A 25,767-nucleotide genomic window follows, 5' to 3' on the forward strand; every position below is an offset into this window, starting at 1 on the left:
GTGGCTCACACCTATAATTCCAGCACTTTGGGAGGCTGAGGCGGGCAGATCACGAAGTCTGGACATTGAGACCATACTGGCTAACACAGTGAAACCCCCCTCTCTACTAAAAATACAAAAAATTAGCTGGGCATGGTAGCGGGTGCCTGTAGTCCCAGCTAGTCGGGAGGCTGAGGCAAGAGAATCACTTGAACCCTGGAGGCGGAGCTTGCAGTGAGCCGAGATCGCGCCACCGCACTCTAACCTGGGCAACACAACGAGACCCATCTCAAAAAAAAAAAAAAAAAAAAAAAAATCCAAAAGTGTAACCTCTATTTCCTAAGCATTCCTTCTTTCTTGATGATTCCTGATAGAGTAAACCCATCCACTTTTTAAACTCTCATTTTCAGGATCGGAGAAGTTTGCTACTCTTCCTATTACCCCAATCCTGCCACCTCACTTCTTCCTTTTTGTCTCCCTCCTCATTTACCAGTCAGGTTTAGTAAATGACGAAATATTTCTTTGGAATCATATGCCATCCTATCTCTTTTGTTTGTTGAAGATGGCAATCGAGGATAGTATGAACATCTTGTGGCATTCCATGATCCCTCTGCAGGCCTGAGAAGACTCACCAGCAAGAGAGGGAAAGAGAGACTCAATAACATCTACCAAATGTGCCCAGCATTTTGCTGGATGTTTTCGGGTAAATATCTTATATCATACTCTATAATTTTCCTCAATCCATGATGGCATTCACAGACAATTCCATTCATGATCAAACAATGAATTTTCTCTGGTTATCATTTTGCAAAAAAGTACTACATCCTACAACTAACAGATTCCATTCTTTTTGGGGGATGTATGCCTTTAATTTAAAACAGACTCCCTTTTTTTATGCAAATACTCCAAACATCACTCTATCCCAATGTCCCCCGCATGACCCATGTGAAAATTCAGGGATTTAAAACCCAACTAAAGTTTAAAAACAGAAACAGCAACCCTATGTAAAATAGACACATTGACTTTTTAAAAACTTTTTAACTTCACCTTTTTATACAACTTCAAAAAGTAATAGCTTAGCTATCTTTATGATAATACACTGATTTTCATATTATTGCCTGGTAGCTAATAATTTTAATCAACTCTTCGCTTTCCTATGACATTACATTTCACGCTGGGTTTGGTGGTTCACACCTGTAATCCCAGCACTTTGGGAGGCCAAGGTGGGTGTATCACTTGAGGTCAGGAGTTTGAGACCAGCCTGACCAACATGGTGAAACCCCGTCTCTTAGCTGGTGTGGTGGCATGCGCAGGTAGTCCCAACTACTGGGAAGACTGAGGCAGGAGAATCGCTTGAACCTGGGAGGCGGAGGTTGCAGTGAGCCAAGATTGTGCCTCTGCACTCCAGCCTGCGCGACAAAGCTAGACTTTGTCTCAAAAATAAATAAATAAATATTTCAAGCTGACTGTGTGTGTGTGAGTGTATGTGATCAATCTTTCTAGAAATAACCATGGTCTTCATTTTTTGCAAATATTTTCACCCTTTTTTCACATCTTTGACAGAGCAGGAGGAGCACTGTCATGTCAGACAAACCCTCCTACTTTAAGTTCCAGCTCCCTTTCTAGCTTCAGGCATTTCAAGGAAATCACTTCCAACTACAAGCAGCCAGAAACAGCAGACGGTAAAACACAGATTAAGATCCCTGGGGCACAGAGGGAGGTGGGGGGAAAGTCTCTTGGGTAACTGCCAAACTTCACCCTCATACACTGGGCCCCAGTAAAACAGTGGGCCTTAATAAGCACGTTCCTTTCCCTTCAGGTGCAGTAAGATAGGGAAGCTAAAAGCTGACTCGAGGGTATGCCTGCAACTGCAGAAAGAGGTATGGGAACAGACACACACCTCTCCCTCCCAGATAAGCACAACAAAGAGACACAGGAGCAGTCCAGGCCTCTGATAAACTCTCCCACCCTGAATCCTTAAAAACTCTTAGTCTGTAACAGAGTGTGGCTTCTGACCTATCTCAGTGAGAAGTCCCTCCTAGGTTCAAGATAAACCTGTTAACTGTTAAGCCGCCCTTCGTGTTTCTCTCCTCTTTCTTTAATTCTTACAACCTTACTTTACTGGCCAGTGTTTAGGAAACAAACTTGAATTCAAAAAGATCTTTTTTTTTTTCCTATTTCCCCAATATTTCACTACCCATGTACTGAGCACCTATAGTGTGCCAGGCAAAAAATGGTACCAAGATAAATAAGCAGAGGTCTTGACACCTCAAGGAGCTTGCAGTCTAATGGGGGAAAACACCAATAAATAACAGACGAGTAAAATTTAATAATACTTTTGGTGCTACAGCGTGTGCCTAGTCCCAGTATGCCACAAAAACAGGTCATTTCCCCAGAGGCCTCAGGAGATGCCTTTGATCATCCCTAATAGAAGAGCCCTCCCTTAAGTCATCCAACCCAACCTCATCATCCTACCACCTAAACCTGACCCTTCCTTATAAGAGCCCTCTGCTGTTCGGGGGCCCCATAATCCTAGCAATCACCACCGTTGGAACCTTCAGTGTAATTACCTAGTCCTCTTCTCCGCTAGCCTCTCAGAGCCATACAAGCACTTTGCCAATCGTACCTAGCAATCCTTCAACAGCATCTTTTTTTTTTTTTTTTTTTCCTTTTTTTTTGAGTCAGAGTTTCGCTCTTGTTGCCCAGGCTGGAGTGCAATGGTGCAGTCTCGGCTCACTGAAACCTTCGCCTCCCAGGTTCAAGCAATTCTCCTGCCTCAGCCTCCCAAGTAACTGGGATTACAGGTATGCGCCATCATGCCCAGCTAATTTTGTATTTTTTGGTAGAGATGGGGTTTCTCCATGTTGGTCAGGCTGGTCTTGAACTCTCAACCTCAGGTGATGCACCCGCCTCAGTCTCCCAAAGTGGGATTACAGGCATGAGTCACCACGCCCGGCTTAACAGCACCTTTTTTAAGACTCCCTCATTCCCACTGACTTGCTTCCACCCTTATAACTCTGACCTAAGCAAACATCATAATCTCCTATCTAGGTTCCTGCTGCTTCTTGTCTCCCCCATCGTATACCATGCCAGCAGACTGCTCTGCAAGAAGCAAGATCTTTTGAAAGGACCGCATTTGAAGTCCCAGACCATCTAATCCCAACCTTTCCAACTTGACTTCCACCTGCCACTCTCACACACTCTGTGGTCTAAATAAACTACACTTACATAATGGTCATCACAAATACCGCAACTCCACGTCTTTCTCAGGAAGTTCCTTTTTTTTTTTTTTTTGAGACGGAGTCTCGCTCTGTCGCCCAGGCTGGAGTGCAGTGGCCGGATCTCAGCTCACTGCAAGCTCCGCCTCCCGGGTTCACGCCATTGTCCTGCCTCAGCCTCCCAAGTAGCTGGGACTACAGGCGCCCGCCACGTCATCCGGCTAGTTTTTTGTATTTTTAGTAGAGACGGGGTTTCACCATGTTAGCCAGGATGGTCTCGATCTCCTGACCTCGTGATCCGCCCGTCTCGGCCTCCCAAAGTGCTGGGATTACAGGCTTGAGCCACCGTGCCCGGCCAGGAAGTTCCTTTTTAACAACAGTATAGTTTCCTACCTTCTCAAGTACTATTCCCAGACACAAAGATAAAAATTAGGCCAGGCGCAGTGGCTCACACCTCTAATCCCAGCACTCTGAGAGACTGAGGCAGGAGGATCACTTGAGGTCAGGAGTTCGAGAACAGTTTGGCCAACATGGTGAAAGCCCATCACTATTTAAAAAATAAATAAATAAAAAATAAAAAATTAGCTGGGCATGGTGCCAGACGCCTGTAGACCCAGCTACTCAGGAGGCTGAGACAGGAGAATCACTTGAACCTGGGAGGCGGAGGTGGCAGTGAGCCATGATCGTGCCACTGCACTCCAGCCTGGGAGACAGAGTGAGACTCCGACCCAAAAAAAAAAATTAAATGACAGCTTCTCTGGAAAGTTTACCTCCCATTTGGAAAAAAAAAAAAATTCATTCTCTTTTGAATTCCCCTAGCGACGTATCTGTGCCTCTAGTCTTTTTACTAATGTTTGTCCCTAATAGAACACATTTTTGAAAAGCAGGACCATCTTCACCTCCCAAAGCCCGACATTTATATGTAGTAAGTAATCAATAAATCCTATTTGATTGCATTAATGCCTATTAGTTTTACTTTTCAGTGAAACATAGATTCACGCAGCATCTCTCCATAGGCTGGAGAACTCACCTGATTTCCGCAGGAAATTGTGCATTTGTGACCAGGAAGCTGGAGATTTTACACTGGTGGAGTAGCTTCAAAAACCTGTTGATCTCTGGGTACATTATTGGTTCTCCCACGAGGGACAATGCACAGTGCTTTACTGTCATTCCTTCTTCAAAGCGCTCTGCTTTGACGCCCGGTACTCCTGCGGAATACAGTGAGAAGGACCCAGCTACATAGGGCACAGATAGAGGATGTCACTTACATTTTTCTTAATGATGCTTTGATTTTATAGAGCAAATTCATTTTTGATACCAAAGAATACAAAACAAAGGCCAAAGGACAGGGTGGGACTAGAATTACTAAATCAGAAAAATCAGTCAGTAACCTCATTCTTAGTTTTGGTACCAGTTAAACTACATCAATACAAGCAGGCAAAACTAGCTTTGTTAGCTAATTATTTGGGATGCAGAATAAGTCCCTCTGCATAATTGGCTTAGCTTTGTATTCTTTCATGTTGATCTAAGAAAATGAACTCAGTATATCTGCATAAGAATAAGCCTCTTCTAGACCAATCATTCCTCAAGCTGGGAAAGTAAATGTAGTTGGTCCAAAACTGTATAGGAGAGAAAAAGAAGAGACCTAATCATTCTCATCTTTGGCTTCATACTAGAATATTTCATATTTCATACTGGAATCACCTGAGGAGCTTCAAAAAATACTGCCACAGGCCAGGTGCGGTAGCTCACACTTGTAATCCCAGCACTTTGGGAGGCCAAGGCAGGAGAATTGCTTGAGCCCAGGAGTTCAAAACTAGCCTGGGCAATATAGTGAGACCTTGTCTCTACTAAAAATTTTTTTAAAAAAAAGTAGCTGGGCGTGGGGGCACACACCTTTGGTCCCAACTACTTGTGAGGCTGAGGTGGGAGGATCCCTTGAATTTGGGAGGTTGAGGCTGCAGTGAACCACAATGGTGCCACTACAATCCAGCCTGGATGACAGAGCGAGGCCCTGTCTCAAAAAACAAAAATAGGCAGGGCACGGTGGCTCACACCTGTAATGCCAGCACTTTGGGAGGCCAAGGTGGGTGGATCACTTGAAGTCAGGAGTTCGAGACCAGCCTGGCAACATGGTGAAACCCTGTCACTACTAAAAATGCCAAAATTAGCTGGGTGTGGTGGCGGGTGCCTGTAATCCCAGCCATTCGAGAGGCTGAGACAGGAGAATCGCTTGAACCCAGGAGGCTGCAGTGAGAGGAGATGGTACCACTGCACTCCAGCCTGGGCAACAGAGTGAGACTCCGTCTCAAAAAAAAAAATATAAAAAAAAATACTGCCACCTAGGTCCACCTCCAAAGAGTCTCTTTCATCAGAGTGGGTGCAAGCCCGGGCAATGAGTTTTGTTAAAGCTTCTCAGATGATTGTTACGTATAGTCAAGGCTAAAAGCCGCTGCATGAAACCAGAGGGCCCCAAACCTGTCTGCACGTTGGAAATCACCTTGGAATCTTAAAATTCCCACAATCCAGGCTACAGCTCAGATCAACTGAATGCCAATCTCTGGCAGAGGGGTGTAGGCAATTCACAGTTTCCGAAGCCCCCCACGTTATTCCACTGTGCAGACAAGTTACGTAGCCACTGGCATACACCACTCATTCTGGTTGGACACTGGATTTACTGAATCCTAGTTGGACACTGGAATTACCCAAAAAACGTTTAAGAATCCCAATGTCCAGGTGGTATCCCAAACACATTAAATCACAGTCTCCGGGGAGGGGCCTCGGGCATCAGGATTTCTAAAGGGCTCTCTGTGTGATTCCAGCCTGCAGCTTGGTTTGACAGGCACTACTCTTGACTCAATGTAGAAGGCATTAAGAGATACGCTGTCCTAAAAGTCCTTCCGTCTAACAGAGAATGTGAAAGACTTGTGTTAATAGGCAAAAATACATATCCTAAGAACACATGAACACATAGAGGGGAATAACACACACTGGGGCCTGTCAGAGGATGGAAGGTGGGAGGAGGGAGAGGATCAGGAAATATAACTAATGGGTACTAGGCTTAATACCTGGGTGATGAAATAATCTGTACAACAAACCCCCATGACACAAGTTTACCTACGTAACAAACCTGCACTTGTACCCCTGAACTTAAGAGTTGAAAAAAAACAAAGAAAAAATATATATCTCCTTGACTCCTGATAGTTCTAAATCAATTATTTCTAGGTTCCTTTTGAAGAATATATTCTCTCTGCAGGATAGAGATTCCTCATGGAGCTTGGGCCTGGGGGAGAAGCGTGTTCATGTGTCTTCTCTGACTCTTATTGGCCATCTTTGAAACATAACTTTCTTAGCTGCAAACGGTAAGTACCTTGAAGAATTTTTGTTGGGATTAAATGAGATAATGCACGTAAAGGCCTTAGCGGAGCGTCTGGCACACAAGAAACATTCATTAAGGATTTGCTATTACCACCTTTATCCTGGTTTATGAAACTGATTCGAACCTAGTCACTGTCACCTTAACAACAATAACAAAGAACATGGGCAAAATAAAGTTAAATTTCACTGCTCAGTTATGCCTTAGTTTTCTGAAAGTGATTTTATTTTACCATTCCGCCAGACCCTGACTGACTTCAGTACCTGTGAGGGGCTGGCAAAGAGATTCAGAGCCAGTGAATGAGACATAGGGGCTGTTGTTGTTACCGTTGTTGAGACGGAGTCTCACACTGTTGCCCAGGCAGGAGTGCAGTGGTGCAATCTCGGCTCACTGCAACCACTGCCTCCCAGGTTCAAGTTATTCTCCTGCCTCAGCATCCCCAGTAGCTGGGATTACAGGTGCACACGGCCACGCCTGGCTATTTTTTTTTTTTCTTTTGTAGTAGAGATGAGGTTTCACTATGTTGGCCAGACTGGTCTCAAACTCTTGACCTCATGATCCGCCCACCTCAGTCTCCCAAAGTGCTGGGATTACAGGTGTGAGCCACCGCGCCCGGCCAAGACATAGGGTTTATTGAAGGGATTCACAAACAGGGCAGTCCAATGGCAGTGGGCTGGGCAGGAGAACCACAATTGCTTGTAAAGAGCATGCAGTTTGGCTGGGCATGGCAGCTCATGCCTGTAATCCCAGCACTTTGGGAGGCCGAGGCAGGTGGAACACTTGAGGTCAGGAGTTCAAGACCAGCTTGGCCAACATGGCAAAACCCCATCTCTACTAAAAATACAAAAATTAGCCAGGCATGATGATGCACGCCTGTAGTCCCAGCTGCTCAGGACACTGAGGCAGAAGAATCGCTTGAACCCGGGAGGCAGAGGTTGCAGTGAGCCGAGATTGCGCCACTACACTCTAGCCTGGGCGACAGAGCAAGACCCTGTCTGGAAAAAAAATGTACCCCCTGGCCCCACTAGCAATCCCCACCAGGCACCACTTTAACCCAAAACAAAGGGCTTTGATCCCCTGTACGACCTGCATTCCACAGGAAGGGCTAGGGGTTCAGATGTTCCTCAGAGATAGAGAATGAGGTTCTCTCATTCTGTTGCCCAAATAAAACCTTCACAGAAAAAAAACAAAGAAAATGAATCCCCAGGTTGGCCACTCCTGGATCTCCTAGTTCAGAGCTCCGAACACACATTCTTCTAAGAACATACAGTCATTCTCCAGGTAGGTTTAAGTTAAGATATTGGTGTCAGGTGTGCTTGACACAGACACACACACACACACACACACACACACACTCTTTCTTTCTCCCACACCTAAGAAATAAGAAAGTGTAAGTAATGTGAACAACACACTCAACATCACTAATAATCATTTGCAGAGAAATGCAAAATTAAAATTACAATGGGATATCATCTTACACTAGTCAGAATGGTTATTACTAAAAAGTAAAACAACAACAGATATTGGTATGGATGCAGAGAAAAGGGAACACTTACACACTCTTCGTGGGGATGTAAATTAGTTCAACCTCTTTGGAGAGACTTCTCAAAGAACTAAAAACAGAACTACCATTCAACCCGGCAATCCCATTACCAGGTATCTACCCAAAGGAAAAGGAATCATTATATTAAAAAAACACCTGTACCCACTCGTATGTTCATCACAGCACTATCCACAATAGCTGAAAGTCATGAAACTAACCTAAGAGTCCATCAATGGTTGACTGGATAAAGAAAATAAGGTACATATACACCATGGAATACTATACAGCCACAAAAACGAACAAAATCATGTCCTTTACAGGAACATGGATGAAGCTGGAGGCCATCATCCTAGGTGAACTAAAAAATAGAACATCAAATATCACACGTTGTCACTTTTAAGTGGGAGCTAACCAATGGGTACACATGGACCTAAAAATGGAAATAATAGACACTAGAGACTCCAAAAGAGGATGGGATGGGGTGAGAGTTTAAAAATTGCCCAACAGGTACAATGTTCACTATTTGAGTAATGGGTATGCGAGAAGCCCAGTTCCCATGGTACACAATACACTGATGTAAAAAACATGCACATGTACCCCAATACAGAATAATAAATAAAATAAAACAGAAAGTACAAGTAAATACCCAAGAGATCAAAGCAACAGACTACAGACCAAAATGAAAACAATCTAAGCATGACAGGTGATGCCTTCTTTTATGACTATCTAACTGAAACTGTAAGAATGTATTTCAGGTCAGTATTTTTGGATGGATGAATAATTTTTTAGGTTATTGAAATCTAAGATCTTAAGTCAAGTAAAACAAAGTTTTTAAATAAAATTTGATCCTTAAGCTCATTCTATGTTGCCAAGACAACTCAGCATTAATAATGCATAACATTTGCTTTTGGAAAAAGCGTATCATTAACTATAATCCCCCCTCCATGAGCAGATGAGTAGAAAGGCAGGTTGAACCTGAACTCCAAAACCAACCTAAAACTCAGAAAGTGAAAGGAGCATTGGTTAGGCCCTGGCCCCTGGGATTCAGATGCACTGGGTTCACACTCGAGCTCCACCGCTAAGCTAGTTTTATATCCTTGGTCAAACCTCTCTCACCCTCTCCAAGCCCATTCCCTAATCTTTAAAATGGAGATTTTACAGACACACATACAGCTGTTATAACAATTAAATGAAATAAGCTACATGAAATACTTAATGGGGTGCCAGGCCCAGCACATAATCATTCAAAACGTGCTAGCTGCAAATGTTTTCATTTTGTGAACTGAAAAATAAATTCAATTATTATTATTTTTCTTTGGACACTCTGTCGCCCAGGCTGGAGTGCAGTGATGTTATCAAGCTGACTGCAGCCTCAATCTCCTGGGTTCAGGTGATCTTCCCACCTCTGCCTCCTCAGTTGCTGGGACCACAGGCATGTGCCACCACACTCGGCTTCTTCTTTTTTTTTTTAATTTTTGGTAAAGATGAAGTTTTGGGCCAGGCACCAGGCTCACGCCTGTAATCCCAGCACTTTGGGAGGCTGAGGTGGGCGGATCATGAGGTCAGGGGTTCAAGACCAGCCTGATCAACATGGTGAAACTCCGTCTCTACTAAAAATATAAAAAAATTAGCCAGGTGTGGTGGTAGGTACCTGTAATCCCAGCTACTCGGGTGGCTGGGCCAGGAGAATCACTTGAACCCAGGAGGCGGAGGTTGCAGTGAGCCAAGATCTCACCATTGTACTCCAGCCGCCGGATTCCGTCTCAAAAAAAAAAAAAAAAAAGAAGGTGATAAAAGAAAAGAAAGAGCAGGGCAATGAAGATGTGGGGTGCCAAGAAGAAAAAGAGGCAGGCTGCCCTGTCAATCAGGCTGCTCAGTATAAGTCTTGCTGAAAAGGCGAGTGTAGTTGGAGGAGGTGAGGGAGTGGGCCAAGAGGGCAAAGAGGGAAGAGAGCATTATAGTCAGAGGAAAGACGCCAAGGTGGGAGCCTGCCTGATTATGTCTAGGGAACCTGAGTCACATGGGTAGCCAATGCAGGATTTTGAGAAGAGAGTGGCAACTAATTTTTGTTTTAAGTAGATCACATCAGGTTCTCCACTGAGAACAGAGGGGCAAGGAGTGAGGATAATCTGCCAACAGACTGTGGTATAATACAAAAAGGAAATGGTGGCTTGGACCAAGGTGGTGACGGTAAAGGTGGCACGATAGTGGAGGTGGCAAAGTCGATCAGCTGACTCTACTTTGAAGGTATTGTCAAGAGGGATTTTCAAATGGATTGGATGTAGGGTATGAGACAGTGAGAGGGCTCAATGATTTCTAGAAAATATTTGGCCCGAGCAACACAGCTGCCATCAACTCAGACAAAGCAAGCCTTGGGGATAATAGAACAGGGAGGAGGGCCATGGACTACGACACTCACAGTTCTGGGGAGAGGAAGAGGGATCAACAAAGGGTACTACCACAGAGCAGCCAAGAAGGACAGGAGGAAACCTAGAAGCAGAGACACCAATGCCATCCTTTTCAGAAAACTACAAATAAAAATATCATAATCATATTCCCCCATTTAGACAATCACAAAAACAAACAAAATGTAAGACAAAAAAATTATTGATGATAAACTTTTCAAAGTAATGGATTCTCAGATGTTCAAGTTATCCTGATTCTCTCACAAGTAAGGGATGGAGAAGCATATGTAAAACCTTGGTTCTCTCCTTCATAAGAGCATGTTTCTATTTCTTGCTCTCTGCCAGAGGCTGTTATACTGGTCCTCCCAAAAACAAGGCCTCAAGGACTCCATTTCATGTCTTCTTGCACTGTCTTCAAGGAAATATGACAGAAATTGAAACAGCCTCTAAATTCTTTTTTTTTTTAAATTGTACTTTAAGTTCTAGGGTACATGTGTACAACGTGCAGTTTGTTACATACGTATACATGTGCCATGTTGGTGTGCTGCACCCATTAACTTGTCATTTACATTAGGTATATCTCTTAATGCTGTCCCTCCCCCCTCCCCCCACCCCACGACAGGCCCTGGTGTGTGATGTTCCCCACCCTGTGTCCAAGTGTTGTCATTGTTCAATTCCCACCTATGACTGAGAACATGAGGTGTTTGGTTTTCTGTTCTTGCGATAGTTTGCTCAGAATGATGGTTTCCAGCTTCATCCATGTCCCTACAAAGGACATGAATTCATCCTTTTTTTATGGCTGCATAGTATTCCACGGTGTCTATGTGCCACATTTTCTTAATCCAGTCTATCATTGATGGACATTTGGGTTGGTTCCAAGTCTTTGCTATTGTGAATAGTGCCACAATAAACATACGTGTGCATGTGTCTTTATACCAGCATGATTTATAATCCTTTGGGTATATACCCAGTAATGGGATGGCTGGGTCAAATGGTATTTCTAGTTCTAGATCTTTGAGGAATTGCCACACTGTCTTCCACAATGGTTGAACTAGTTTACACTCTCACCAACAGTGTAAAAGTGTTCCTATTTCTCCACATCCTCTCCAGCACCTGTTGTTTACTGACTTTTTAATGATCGTCATTCTAACTGGTGTGAGATGGTATCACACTGTGGTTTTGATTTGCATTTCTCTGATAACAGCCTCTAAATTTCTAATGGAAAGGGTTCCTGGAGAAGAAAGAAACAGTCCACATGAGACACAGGACATTTCAACAGCAAATCTATAGTGCTGTTTCCCATTATCTCACACTCATACGCACGCACACGCATGCACATGCACACACACACGATCTGTTCTCTTCATGGTGCCCAAATCTTAACCCTTTCACAACTAAACTCTGCTTTGTTATTCTAGTTCTTTGGTTTTTTTGGTTAAGCAAGTTTTCTGACATTTTTCTTTTTCTGAACAGCTTCCTGATCTTGGATAATCACAATTACAGTCAGCAGATTAACTAACAAGCGTACTTCATCTCATTGAAAGATGACAAAGCCAGAACTTAAGATTCTAAAATTTTCATCCTAATGTCATAGCGATAAACCAAATAACACACAAATAAACACAATGTAATGCTCGGTATCTTCCTATTTCTTAAGTTTGGGCCGATCAGAAATGAAACATTCTCTTCTTTCTTCTCATAACAATGCAGTTCCTGGCCAAAAATCTTTCCAATGACCCATCCTGACTAAAAGTCATAAATAATACCTGTTTGATATAGATACTCCACTTGAGGTTTTTCATAAATAAGTTTCAGAAAACAATTAACAGGTGTTGTTCCCTTCCCCACCTCCACGTTTTCTTTATGATGTGTATGTTAGCATACCTAGTTTGTGAAACCCATCTGTTGGAGATCTGTCATTTCTTGCAGTACTTCGCTTCTAGCTTAAAGTATAGATAAAAACACCTAGCAATAAATGATGTCTTTTTCACCTTTGCAGCTTTAGTACCGAGGACGTTCCTGACAAAGATGGTGTAATCACTTGGTGTTTGCTGAATGGGTGGAAAACTGAGCTAAAGAAACCTCTGTCCCATTTTCTGGGAACTATTTCTCCCTGCCATGGTAGTACTTAGAAGAGGGCAGACAGCATTTTGAATAGACACTGAGTAGCACTGAAATTCTGACCCACTTTTAATCAATATAAAGTTAATTTTGTATGTATATAAAAGGAAAGCTAATAACGGTCAGGAAAAGAGAGATATTTTTATAACTCAGTGAAATAACTGAAAAGACAATGACTACCCTCAGAATTAAGAACACAAAAGGGAAGCATCGAAAACATCAGGAATGATCTTCCAAAGCTGCTCAGGACTGGCCACTTAGCTCCAGTTGGGGAACTCAGACAACAAGCAACAGTCCCCACAGCCAGTTCCACCTTACACACAATTGAACCAGACCCAGGACAGACAGCAGGTGTTCTTTGTCATAGGGTGGGAACTCACACTAGAAAGCAAAGGCCTCTCCAAGCCAGAGTGAGGGAAATAATTAATGAGCTAAGAGTGGACCTCCAAAAAGAGGCCAAAGTAGAGATACCAGGAATACCATGAACTACGAAGGAAATGCCTTCAAGCCTTTGAAAATAGCCTATAATTGCCAATTTATACAAGAATTCTGTTCTTAAGCATTTCTGTTTAAGCCTGAAATTTGTATTCCCATAGATACAGTATTATTAAAATGAAAATTAAGGCCGGGTGCAGTGGTTCACACCTATAATCCCAGCACTTTGGGAGGCTGAGGCTGAAGGATTGCTTGAGCCCAGGAGTTCGAGATCAGACTGGGCAACATAGTAAGACCCCCATATCTACAAAAATGTTTTTAAAAATATTAGCTGAGTTTGGTAGTATGTGCCTGTAATTCCAGCTATTTGAGAGGCTGAGACGGGAGGATTGCTTGAGCCCAGGAGGTCAAGGCTGCAGTGAGCTATGATCATGCCATTGCATTCCAGCCTGGGCAACAGAACAAGACCCTCCTTCACGGTCTTTTTCAGTTGAAATTACTTGCTGCCAAGAGAACCGAAAACACAATCAATATTCTGAAGTACTAAATTTCTATAATGCTGTCAAAGTTATCATTTTAAAAGAAATCACATACCATTTTTTTCTTTGAAGTGTTACGGACTACCACCAGTTTTCCAGAAGGGCTCTGGATTCGTACAAATTATACACTTTACCCTTTACTAATTAGGGTTTTTTTTTTCTTTGCTATTATCATAATTTTACAGCAAGATTTACTACGACTATTATAGCATTAAGACAGATTTTCAAAAACAATGGCTTGTTTAACCTAACTTGGAACACAGAAAAAAGCATTAAACAAAACCAGGGCCCAAAAATTGCAAATTAAGTGATCTCTCATTCGTTGTGAAAATGTAAAACAAATGAGAGCCAGGCACGGTGGATCATGCCTATAATCCCAGCACTTTGGGACGGCCAGGCAGAAGGATTACTTGAGCCCAGGAGTTCAAGACCAGCCTGGGCAATATTAGGTGGAACCATCTCTATTAAAAACTTTAAAATTAGCTGAAGCATGGTAGCATGCACCTGTAGTTCCAGCTACTTGAAGTGGGAGGACCACTTGAGCCCAAGAGGCAGAGGTTGCAGGGAGCCAAGATCGTGCCACTGCACTCCAGCTTGGGTGACAGAGTGAGACCCTGTCTCCAAGTAAATAAATAAAGTAAAATAAAATAAAAATAAAACAAATGAGGCTCCCTTATGCCTATGTGCTGACCTGTCTACACCCTCCGCACCTTCAAACATGCACCTGTTTTCTGCTAGCTTCAAGAAAAACTGCTTTGCTAACCTGAAGAGCATCAGTGCACAAAAATCAACCAGTTCCACTCTGAAAACCCTTCCAGCAAATTTGTTGCTGATTAAATACACCAATGTTTTGCTGACATGGTAACATGTTATCAAGTCAATCCATTCAGATATTAAAAAAAAAAAAATCCTTTGTAGGAATTACCAGGGTAAAATAGATACTGTATAAATACCATTTTTAAGAGTGAAATTGGTGGCAGTTGTTGAATTTCTGGGGATCATTCCTTCTGTCTTATGCATTCTAATGCCTACTCAGGATTCACACATCCATAGACACGCTCTGTTCTTTCTCTCTGCTATCCTGCATCCTATCATCCCTCAAAAGAATCTCAATTTTTTTTCTTTTTTTTTTTTTTGAGAAAGAGTCTCGCTCTGTTGCCCAGGCTGGAGTGCAGTGGCGCGATCTTGGCTCAGTGCAAGCTCTGCCTCCCGGGTTCGTGCCATTCTCCTGCCTCAGCCTCCAGAGTAGCTGGGACTACGGGCGCCCACCACCACGCCCAGCTAATTTTTTTGTATTTTTAGTAGAGATGGGGTTTCACCATGTTAGCCAGGATGGTCTCAATCTCCTGATCTCGGGATCCGCCCGCCTCAGCCTCCCAAAGTCCTGGGATTACAGGCGTGAGCCACCGAGCCCAGCCAAGAATCTAAATTTTAAAGCTCTTTTGTTTTCCTTGCATCATAAGAACCCATAGACAAACCATTTGAGATGCCTGCTGATTAACGTAAGTCTAAGGTCACTACTGGACACCCCTCTCTGCACAGGACAAGCCCCTCAATAGCCCCGGCAGACAATGAAAAATACGTGCTCACAGAACTCACCTAACACATTTTATTAACATCAACAAAGTCTACCTTATGGTTTATTCATTACATATTTCCATTTAAAGTGCATTTGCAAAAACGCTCCTGTCAGAAAAATTACTATTAAAACTCAGATCGTCATTCTGTATGACGGACATCTCAGCACACAGAAACGAAGGTGTCTACTCCTCAGGGCAGGGCTGATTCCTCCTCACACAAACTGCCCAAGACACAGTTCATTCAGGGAGACTCCAGGATGTCCAGGAAACACACATCCTCAGTCATCGTCCCATTAGCTCCTTAAGCACTAACTCAAAAATCAACTTCATATAAAAATAAAAGTACTGGCATTTCCTGCTTCTGATATTAGTATCTGTGATGGTTAATTTTATGTGTCAACCTGTCTGGGTCACAGCGTCCAGATATTTGTTCAGCCATTATTCCGGATGTTTCTGTGGAGGTGTTTGTTGGAAGAGATTAACATTTAAAGTGCTAGGCTTTCAGTAAAGTAGATTGCCTGTCATAATGTGGATGGACCTCATCCAATCACTTGAAGGCTTTAATATAAAAAGATTGACCTGCTCCAAGCAAGAAGGAATTCTGCCAGGAGAATGCCTTTGAACTTGAACTCCCACTCTTCTGAGTCTCCAACCTGCCAGTCAACCCATGAGATGTTGAACTCACCAAGCCTGCACAAATTCATGAGCCAACTCCTAAAAATGAACAAATGAATCTCAGTCTGTCTCTGTTCCTGTCTCTCTCTCCCTTCACACATGCACACACATACACATACACATACACACACACCCATTGGTTCTGTTTTGCTGGAGAACCCTAACATGCTCTCCAAAGCAAAATAAGACTTTGCCTTGAAATTTATTAAAAAGACATATAGCTTACTTGAAGATCGATAACCAATTATTAACTAAACCAACAATGAGTTAGGAAAAGCCAGTCAAATTCCAGATGTGGGGCTTACTAGTTCTTTACCAATAGTTTCATTTAATTTTCCAAAACACTGGTAACAGACACTGCTTTATCCAATATGAGAATGTAATTTGTACCCCTACATCCCGCCATCAAAAAATGCTTGAAACTAAAAATCAAGATGAGAAATTAAAATAATCATTAGCATCTTTATAAATGTACAAAAAAAAATCAGTCCACAAACAAATATACACAAATATGTACAGGTCAACTTTCGCTAGAAAATGCATAAAGCATAAAAGTATAATTATTATTATTATTTTTTTTTTTTGAGACAGAGTCTGGCTTTGTCCCTCAGGCTGCAGTCCAGTGATGTGTGAACTCAGCTCACTGCAACCTCTGCCTCCTGGGTTCAAGCGAGTCTCCTGCCTCAGCCTCCCAAGTAGCTGGGATTAAAAGGCACACACCACCATGCCTGGCTAACTTTTGTGTTTTTAGTAGAGATGAGGTTTTACCATGTTGGCCAGGCTGGTCTCAAACTCCTGACTTCAGGTGATCCACCTACCTCAGCCTCTCAAAGTCCTGGGATTACAGGCATGAGGCACTGCATCTGGCCTACTGACTAATCATCTTTTACAAATTACTACTGATCTTGAACCATTATTTACATGACTCTTCTCCATTTCTCATAAGAATGAGAAATAAGTATGAGCCCATTTTTCATACTGCTATAAAGAACTGCCCAAGATGGGGTAACTTATAAAGGAAAAAGGTTTAATTGACTCATAGTTCAGCATGGCTGGGGAGGTCTCAGGAAATTTACAATCATAGCACAAGGCAAAAGGGAAGCAAGGCACCTTCTTCCCAAGGCAGCAGGAAAGAGAAGTGCAGAGCAAAGGGGGAAGAGCCCTTCATAAAACCATCAGATCTCGTGAGAACTCACTATCGTGAGAACACCATGGGGGAAATGGCCCTCATGTTTCAATTACCTCCACCTGGTCTCTCTCGACACAGAGGGATCATGGGGATTATGGACATTAGAATCCAAGATGAGATTTGGGTGAGGGGGACAAAGTCTAACCACATCAAGAGGTAAGGAGTATTATAATATTATGAATGAACAGACCAAATTTCCTTACATGAAAGAATCACCTGATCTTCAGAATGCTAATTACTGAGGTTTCTAAAAACTCCCATGTGTGCTATTAATATCATAAGAGCACCTATATTAAAATAGCCTTGGCTGGGACTATTTTTTAACGGTTGCATATGATAGGAAAGAATACAGGAGAGAAGGAATCACCAGTGGTAGGTAAAGACCAGAGCATACAGATTCAACAGGGAACCTAACAAATTCCAATTCATCACCTACAGCTGTAGATTTATGAAACCATCACATGTACAGTAGTGGTTCTCAAAGTGTGGTCCCCAGTTCAACAACATCAATGCCAACCAGAAACCTGTTAGAAATGCACATTCTCGGGTGGCTCACATCTGTAATCCCAGCACTCTGGGAGGCCAAAGTGGGCGGATGGCTTAAGTCCAGGAGTTCAAGACCAGCCTGAGCAACATGGCTAAACCCTATTTTTACAAAAAATTAGCCAGGCGTGGTGGCCTGCACCTGTAGCCCCAGCTATTCAGGAGGCGAGGCTGAGGTGGGAGGATCATCTGAGCCCAGGAAGTGAAGGCTGCAATGAGCCAAGATGGCACCACCACACTCCAGCCTGGACGACAGAGTGAGATCCTGTCCAAAAAATAAAAGAAAGAAAGAAAAAAAGCATACTCTTGGGCTTACTGACCCAATTTTTGGGAAAGGAAACCAACAATCTGTGTTTTAACAAGCTCTCCAGATGATTCTGATGCATGATAAAGTTTGAGAACCAGTGATCTCCAGTGAAGTCCAGTATTTATTAATATGAGACAGAATTAAATTAGGAAATTCAAAAAACAGAGTGGTTGAATTTTTACCACATCACTATGGATTATATGGAAGAAATTGTTATTTATATTATCCCTCCTTTCTTTAATAAGGCATTCATTCAAAAATGTTTTCCTATCACTAACATTATTGAAGATTTTCCACTAACCTAAAATTTCCAATCCATTCAAAAGGCTGCTCAGCTCAGCAAGATAGAACAATAGCAAAAGATTTCTAGGAAGGTTGATGGTACGTTCCCAGGGAAAGCTTTCAAGCTGAATGCAGCATATTATAAGTTGCTAAACTTTATCTATGTATTTATTTACATATTTTTGAGATGGAGTCTTGCTGTTGTCGCCCAGGTTGGAGTGCAGTGGGCTCACTGCAACCTCTGCCTCCCGGGTTCAAGCAATTCTCCTGCCTCTGCCTCCCAAGTAGTTGGGATTACAGGCACCCACCATCATGCCCAGCTAATTTTTGTATTTTTAATAGAGATGGGGTTTCACCATGTTAGCCAGGCTGGTCTCAAACTCTTGACCTCAGGTGATCCGCCCACATGCCTTGGCCTCCCAAAGTGCTGGGATTACAGGCGTGAGCCATCACACCTGGCCAAGTTGCTACACTTTAAATTTTTAGTTCTTCCATCATATGGGATGTAAAAGCTAAAAAGGCAAAATATATGTATTTCCACAAAGTTTTCACTTCCTTATAGGAAAATTTGCCAGTGGGGACAAAATCCTACCAAACAGGCAATTCTTCTGCCAATCTGATTCAGACTATTAACAGGCACGCGCACTCCTCTGTAGAGGGAAAAAAAAATACCTTTAAACTGCTTAATCATGTTCTGATGGTTTTCGATGGCTTCCTTCAAGATCATTTCAGGCTGGTCCATCTTCCACCGCCATTCAGTGCCCACGGGGTTGGTGTGGTGCCTAGGAACAAGATGCAAAGTTCTAAAGGACCCTTCTGTAATAAGATCTGGGCTAGTCATTTACAATGAAGTCATCCTATTTTTTAAAATTACAAAATCAGGACTGGTTTCCTCCTAAGAGTTCAACTGTGTACAGTAGTATTTTCCAACTTATTTTAAATCATGACACCTAACAGAGAGGGGTGAATAGAGAAATCATTCAACTCTTCCCGGAGATGTTGGGCACCTAATTGACTCAACTCTGGTTATAGATTGACAGAACGTTCTCTGCTGCTTTAACCATGTTAACTATGGACATACGCAAACAAGGCAAACTGTCACCACCATGTTACTGTCACCTACGTCAACACTTCATAAAGTGAGTGAGGACAGCTGGAACGCTTGCTTGGAAATCACACTGACAGGGCTTGAGAATGAGTTTCTCTTGATGCAGGCCTGGGGAAAGGACAAGAACCTCCACCTGGGATCCAAGCAGCTAGAACGTGATGCCATTTTGAGACCAAAACCACTGCTAGAGTGTATCCTGCCCTGGGAGCCAAAGCCCCTGTATCTCTATAATTTTGACGTCCCACCATCATCACTCCACGGCCATACAAAAGATGACAATGCCACAACCCAAGCTATACCTAGCGGTACAACCATACCCAAGCACCTGAGCCCACGCAAAACCCTGTAATCCAAAAAAAAGTAGGCAGGCCGGGCGCGGTGGCTCAAGCCTGTAATCCCAGCACTTTGGGAGGCCGAGACGGGCGGATCACGAGGTCAGGAGATCGAGACCATCCTGGCTAACACGGTGAAACCCCGTCTCTACTAAAAAATACAAAAAACTAGCCGGGCGAGGTGGCGGGCGCCTGTGGTCCCAGCTACTCGGAGGCTGAGGTGGGAGAATGGCGTAAACCCGGGAGGTGGAGCTTGCAGTGAGCTGGGAACCGGCCACTGCACTCCAGCCCGGGCAACAGAACAAGACTCCGTCTCAAAAAAAAAAAAAAAAAAAAAAAAAACAGGCAGTAAAGCCCAGCAAGGAGACCACCACCAAGACAGACACAATGGCAGAGCCCAAGCACCAGCTCCTCAGTGTCCACCACTGCCAGCCATCTCACCCTCCCGACAGGCAGAACCACTGTGGGCCTCACAGGCCCCTCAGGACCCAAGGACCATCCTGCCTAGAAACCAGCACCACTGAAGACACTACCCCCATAAGCAGCAGAGCTGCCAGAAATAGCACAAGCTCCCCTAGGGTCTAAGGACCAGCAAGACCAGCAATACTGCCCCTAGCAAAGCCATGCCACTGCCTCCACAAACACGCACAGTCCAGGCCAGTGAGGCACTCACCACAAGAACCACAGGCACCAATTATGGCCAAAGAAATCACATGGAGACTACACTACTGTCCCTGTCTAGAAGACAAGTCAAAGCACCCCACTCAACCAACGCTACAAAATACTTCTCCAGGAGTCTTTCCCTGTGAAAACTACTCCATAAAAGTGGAAGAGGTGACTGTTATACCCCATGTGCAGATATCAAGTAGGAAAAAACAAAAACATGAAATAGCAAGAAAACATGACACTTGATAATTCTCCAGTAACAGACCTGAAAGAAAGGAAAATCTAGGCCTGTAATATAATTTAAAATAATGATCTTAAAGAAACTCAGAGAGATACAAGAGAATACACATAGACAATTCAATGAAATCAGGAAAAGAATTCATGATCTAAATGAGAAATTCAACAGATATAGATATCACACAAAAAAAGAGCCAAACAGAAAACTTGAAGCTGAAGAATTCGATGAATGAAATAAATACAACTGAGAGTTTCAACAACATACAAGATCAAGGAGAACAAAGAATGTCTGAACTTGAAGACAGGACTTTTGAAATGACCCAGTCAGAACAAAAAACAAAAAAAGAAAAAGAAGGAAGTAGAAGAAATAAAGAAGAAAAGGAGAAAGAAGAAAGAAGAAGGAGGAGAAGAGAAAGAGAAAAGAAGAAAAGAAGAAGAAGGGAGAAGGAAGAAAGAAGAGAGGAGAGAGGAGGAGGAAGAGCAGGAGGAGGAGGAGCAGCAGGAGGCGTAGGAAAAAAAGCCTACAGGAATGATGGGACACCATTACATGAACAAATGTTTGCATTTAGGAATTCCAGATGGAGAACAGGTGGGAAAAGACATGAAAAAGTAAACAGGTTTTAATGAAAAAACATCCCACATTTGGGGAGAGATATGGACATTCAGATCAAGCAAGCTAAAAAATCCTCAAATGGATTGAATGCCAAAAAAAAAAAAAAGCCTCCTTGAGACACATTACAGTCAAACTGTCAAAAGACAATGACAAAGAGAATTCTAAAAACAACAATTGAAAAGCATCATGTCACATGTAAGGAAACCTCCATAAGAATAACAGCAGATTTCTCAGCAGAAACCTCACAAGCCAGGGGAGAATGGAATGATATATTCTAAGGGCTGGAAAAAAAAAGACCACCAAGCAAAGCTATCCTCTGGAAATGAAGGAGAAATAAAGCCTGTCCCAGACAAGTGAAAACTGAAGAAATTCATCACCACTAGACTGGCCTTACAAGAAAAGTTTAGGGAATCCTGTATCAGGAAGTGAAAGTGATAATTACCGTCATGAAAACACACAACAGTATAAACTCACTGGTAGGGCAAATATACAAATGAGAAAAATAAACAAGGATTCAAATGTTACCACTATGGAAGACCACCAAACTGCAAAAACAAACAGTTAAGAGAGTAAAAAAGCAAAAACAACATACAAAACAACATGAGTAAGTCATCATCTACATGAATAACCTTGAATGTAAATGGATTAAAGTCCCCTGTTAAAAGATATAAACTGGCTGAATGAATTAAAAACAAAAAAAAAAACCCAACTATTTGTTGCCTATAAGAAACTCACTTCACCTGTAAAGATATACACAGACTGAAAGTGAATGGGATGGAAAAATATATACCACACCAACCAAAAGCAGCCAGGTGCGGTGTCTCACGCCTATAATCCCAGCACTTTGGGAGGCCGAGGTGGGTGGATCACGAGGTCAGATGTTCGAGACCAGCCTTGCCAACATGGTGAAACCCCATCTCTACTAAAAATACAAAAATTAGCCGGTGTGGTGGTGGGTGCCTGTAATCCCAGCTATTCAGGAGGCTGAGGCAGGAGAATCGCTTGAGAACCTGGGAGGCAGCAGTTGCAGTGAGCCAAGATCACTCCACTGCACTCCAGCCTCGGGAACAGCGCAGGTCTCCATCTCAAAAAAAAAAAAAAAAAAAAAAAAAAAAAAAAACAGCAAGAGTAGCTATCCTTATATAAGATAAAATAGACTTTAAGTCAGAAACTGTAAAATGAGACCGAGAAAAAGGTCATTGTATAATGATAAAGGAATCACTGCAGCACTGAGATATAAAGCAAACATTATGAGATCTAATGGAAGATAGACTCTACTACCGTAATAGTTGGGGGCATCAACATCACACTCGCAGCATTGGACAGATCACCTAGACAGAAAATCAATAAAGAAACACCAGATTTAAACCATAGGCCAAACTGTCCTAACAGACACTGACAAAATATTTCATACTACAGCTGAAGAATACACAATCTTCTTATCCATATATAAAATATTATCCAGGGTAGACCATATTTTAGGCCACAAAACTAGTCTCAAAAAATGTTAAAAAATCAAAATCCTATCAAATATCTTTTTGGACAATGGAATAAAACAAGAAATCAGTCATAAAAGGAACTTTGGAACCTATACAAAGTAATGGAAACCAAATAGCACACTCTTGAACAGCCAGTGAGTCAACGAAGAAAGCAAGAAGAAAATTTAAAAATGTATTCAAACAAATGAAAGCAGAAGCAAACGTCAAAACTTAAGGGACAGAGCAAAAGCAGTACTAAGAGGGAAGTTTATAATAATAAACAACTACATCAAAAATGTAGAATGATTTCAAATATCAATCTAACAGTGCACTTCAGGGAAATAGAAAAGCAAAAACAACACAAACCAAACCCAAAATTACTAGAACAGAAAAAAATAATAATCAGAGCAAAAATAAATGAAATTGAGACTAAAAAAACACAAAACTCAACAAAACAGAAAGTCTGTTGAAAAGATAAACATCGACAAACCATTAGACTAACCAAGAAAAAAAGAGAAGATCCAAATTAATACAATCGGAAACAAAAAAAGAGACATTACTACTGATAGGAATACAAAGAATCATTAAAGACTATGATAACCAACTGTACACAAACAAATTGGAAAACCTAGAGGAAATGTAGAAATTCCTGTACACACACAACCTACCAAGAAGAAACCAGGAAGAAAGAGAAAACCTGAACTGATCATTAACAAGAATACATCAATAATAAAAAGTCTTCCAACAAAGAAAAGTACATGGCCAGATGGCTTCCCTGATAAATTCCACCAAACACACACACATACACACACACACACACACATACATACAACATACACACACACACACACCCCTAACACTAATATTTTTCAAAACTATTTCAAAAAATTAAGGGGGAAGAAATCCTTAGAAATTCATTATTACATGAGGCCAGTATGACTCTGAAAACAAAACAAGACAAAAACACAACAAAAAAGAAAACAGCATGCCATTATCCCTGATAAAGGTATAAAAATCCTCGGCCAGGTGAGATGGCTCACGCCTGTAATCCCAGAATTTTGGGAGGCCGAGGTGGGCGGATCACGAGGTCAGGAGATCGAGACCATCCTGGATAACACAGTGAAACCCTGCCTCTACTAAAAATACAAAAAATTAGCCACGTGCGGTGGTGGGCACCTGTAGTCCCAGCTACTTGGGAGGCTGAGGCAGGAGAATGGCGTGAACCCTGGAGGTGGAGCTTGCAGTGAGCTGAGATGTGCCACTGCACTCCAGCCTGGGCAACACAGCGAGACTCCGTCTCCAAAAAAAAAAAAAAAAAATCCTCAAAGAGGAAAAAAGTAGAAAGCTTTTCCACTAAGGACTGGCAGAAGACAAAGATACCCAGTGTCACTACTCTTATTCAACATAGCACTGGAAGTCTTACCCAGAGCAATAAGGCAAGAAAAGGAAATAATGGACATCCAAATTGGAAAAAAGGAAGTTAAATTGTCCTGGTTTGCAGAAGACACAGTCTATATAAGACTGTGTCTTGTAAAGACAAAACCTATGTTTTCTTTTCTTATAAAGAAAACCCTAGAAACTACACCAAAAAACTCTTAGAACTGATGAATGTAGTAAAGTTGCAGGATACAAAACCAACACAAAAATCAGTAGCGTTTCCCTAAACCAATAATACACTATCTGAAAGCCAAATCAAGAAAGCAATTCCACTTAGAATAGCCACACACAAAAAAATACTTAGAATTGAATCTGGCCAAGAAGGCAAAAGATCTCTGCAATGAAAATTGCCTATCAGGTCGGGTGTGATGGCTCACGCCTGTAATCCCAGCACTTTGGGGAGCCAAGGCGGGTGGATCAGGAGGTCAGGAGATCAAGACCATCCTGGCTTATATGGTGAAACCCCATTTCTACTAAAAAAATACAAAAAATTAGCCAGGCATGCTGGCAGGTGCCTGTAATCCCAGCTACTCAGGAGGCTGAGGCAGAGGAATTACTTGAACCCATGAGGCAGGGGTTGCAGTGAGCCGAGATCGTGCCACTGCACTCCAGCCTGGGTAACAGAGACTCCATCTCAAAAAAAAAAAAAAAAGAAAGAAAAGAAAATTGCATATCACTGAGGAAAGAAATTGAAGAGAGCACACACAAAAAAATGGAAAGACATCCCATGTCCATGGGTTGGAAGAATAAATATAAAATATATTTTATATTTATATATTAATAAATATAAAGTTATACCACCCAAAGCAATTTACAGATTCGATGCAATCCCTATCAAAACACCAAAGACATTTTTCACAGAAATAGAAAACAATTCTAAAAATCACATGGAACCACTAAAATCCCCAAATAGCCAAAGAAATCCTATGCAGAATGAACACAGCTCAAGGCATCACAGTACATGACTTCAAAATATACTATAGCCGGGCATGGTGGCTCACGCCTGTAACCCCAGCACTTTGGGAGGCCGAGGTGGGCGGATCACAAAGTCAGGAGTTCAAGACCAGCCTGGTCAACATAGTGAAACCGAATCTCTACTAAAAATACAAAAAATTAGCCAGGAGTGGTGGCATGCACCTGTAATCCCAGCTACTCAGGAGGCTGAGACAGGAAAATCACTTGAACCAGGCAGGTGGAGGTTGCAAGTGAGCTGAGATCACACCATTGCACTCCAGCCCAGGCAACAGTGCGAGACTCCATCTCAAAAAACAAACAAACAAACAAACAAAAAACTATAAACCTATTGTAACCAAAGCAGCATGGTATTGATATAAGAACAGACACATAGACTCATAGAACAAAATAGAGAATCCAGAAATAAATACAAATATTTACAGGAAATCAACTTTCGACAAAGGTGCCAAGGTCATACAATGGGGAAAGACAATATACAAAAATCAACTCAAAACAGATTACCTATATAAACCTGAAACTGTGAAATTACATACTGTAAAAACAGAGGAAACACTTTAGGACATTGGTCTTGGGCAATAATTTTACAAATAAAACTTCAAAATTACAGGCAACAAAAGTAAAAACAAATAGACAAATAGGATGATATCAAACTAAAAAGCTGCTGCCCTGCAAAGGAAACAATTAACAGGGTGAAGAGAGAACCTGCAGAAGGACAGAAAATATTTCCAA

The 25,767-nt window shown here is 42.1% G+C and overlaps 1 protein-coding gene across 1 annotated transcript in view; it reads right to left on the reverse strand.

The window, feature by feature from the left end:
* Positions 1–25,767, reverse strand: part of LOC111547030 (S-adenosyl-L-methionine-dependent tRNA 4-demethylwyosine synthase TYW1) — a 256,839-nt gene that overhangs the window by 137,586 nt on the left and 93,486 nt on the right. Inside the window, exons 11-12 of the mRNA XM_023218654.2 lie at positions 18,865–18,974; positions 4,228–4,405 (exon numbers count right to left, since the gene is read on the reverse strand). Of these exons, the coding sequence (XP_023074422.1) occupies positions 4,228–4,405; positions 18,865–18,974 (288 nt within the window). The remainder of the gene's footprint in view (positions 1–4,227; positions 4,406–18,864; positions 18,975–25,767) is intronic.

Source organism: Piliocolobus tephrosceles, chromosome 8, assembly GCF_002776525.5.
Source record: "Piliocolobus tephrosceles isolate RC106 chromosome 8, ASM277652v3, whole genome shotgun sequence".
NCBI classification, from domain to species: domain Eukaryota; kingdom Metazoa; phylum Chordata; class Mammalia; order Primates; family Cercopithecidae; genus Piliocolobus; species Piliocolobus tephrosceles.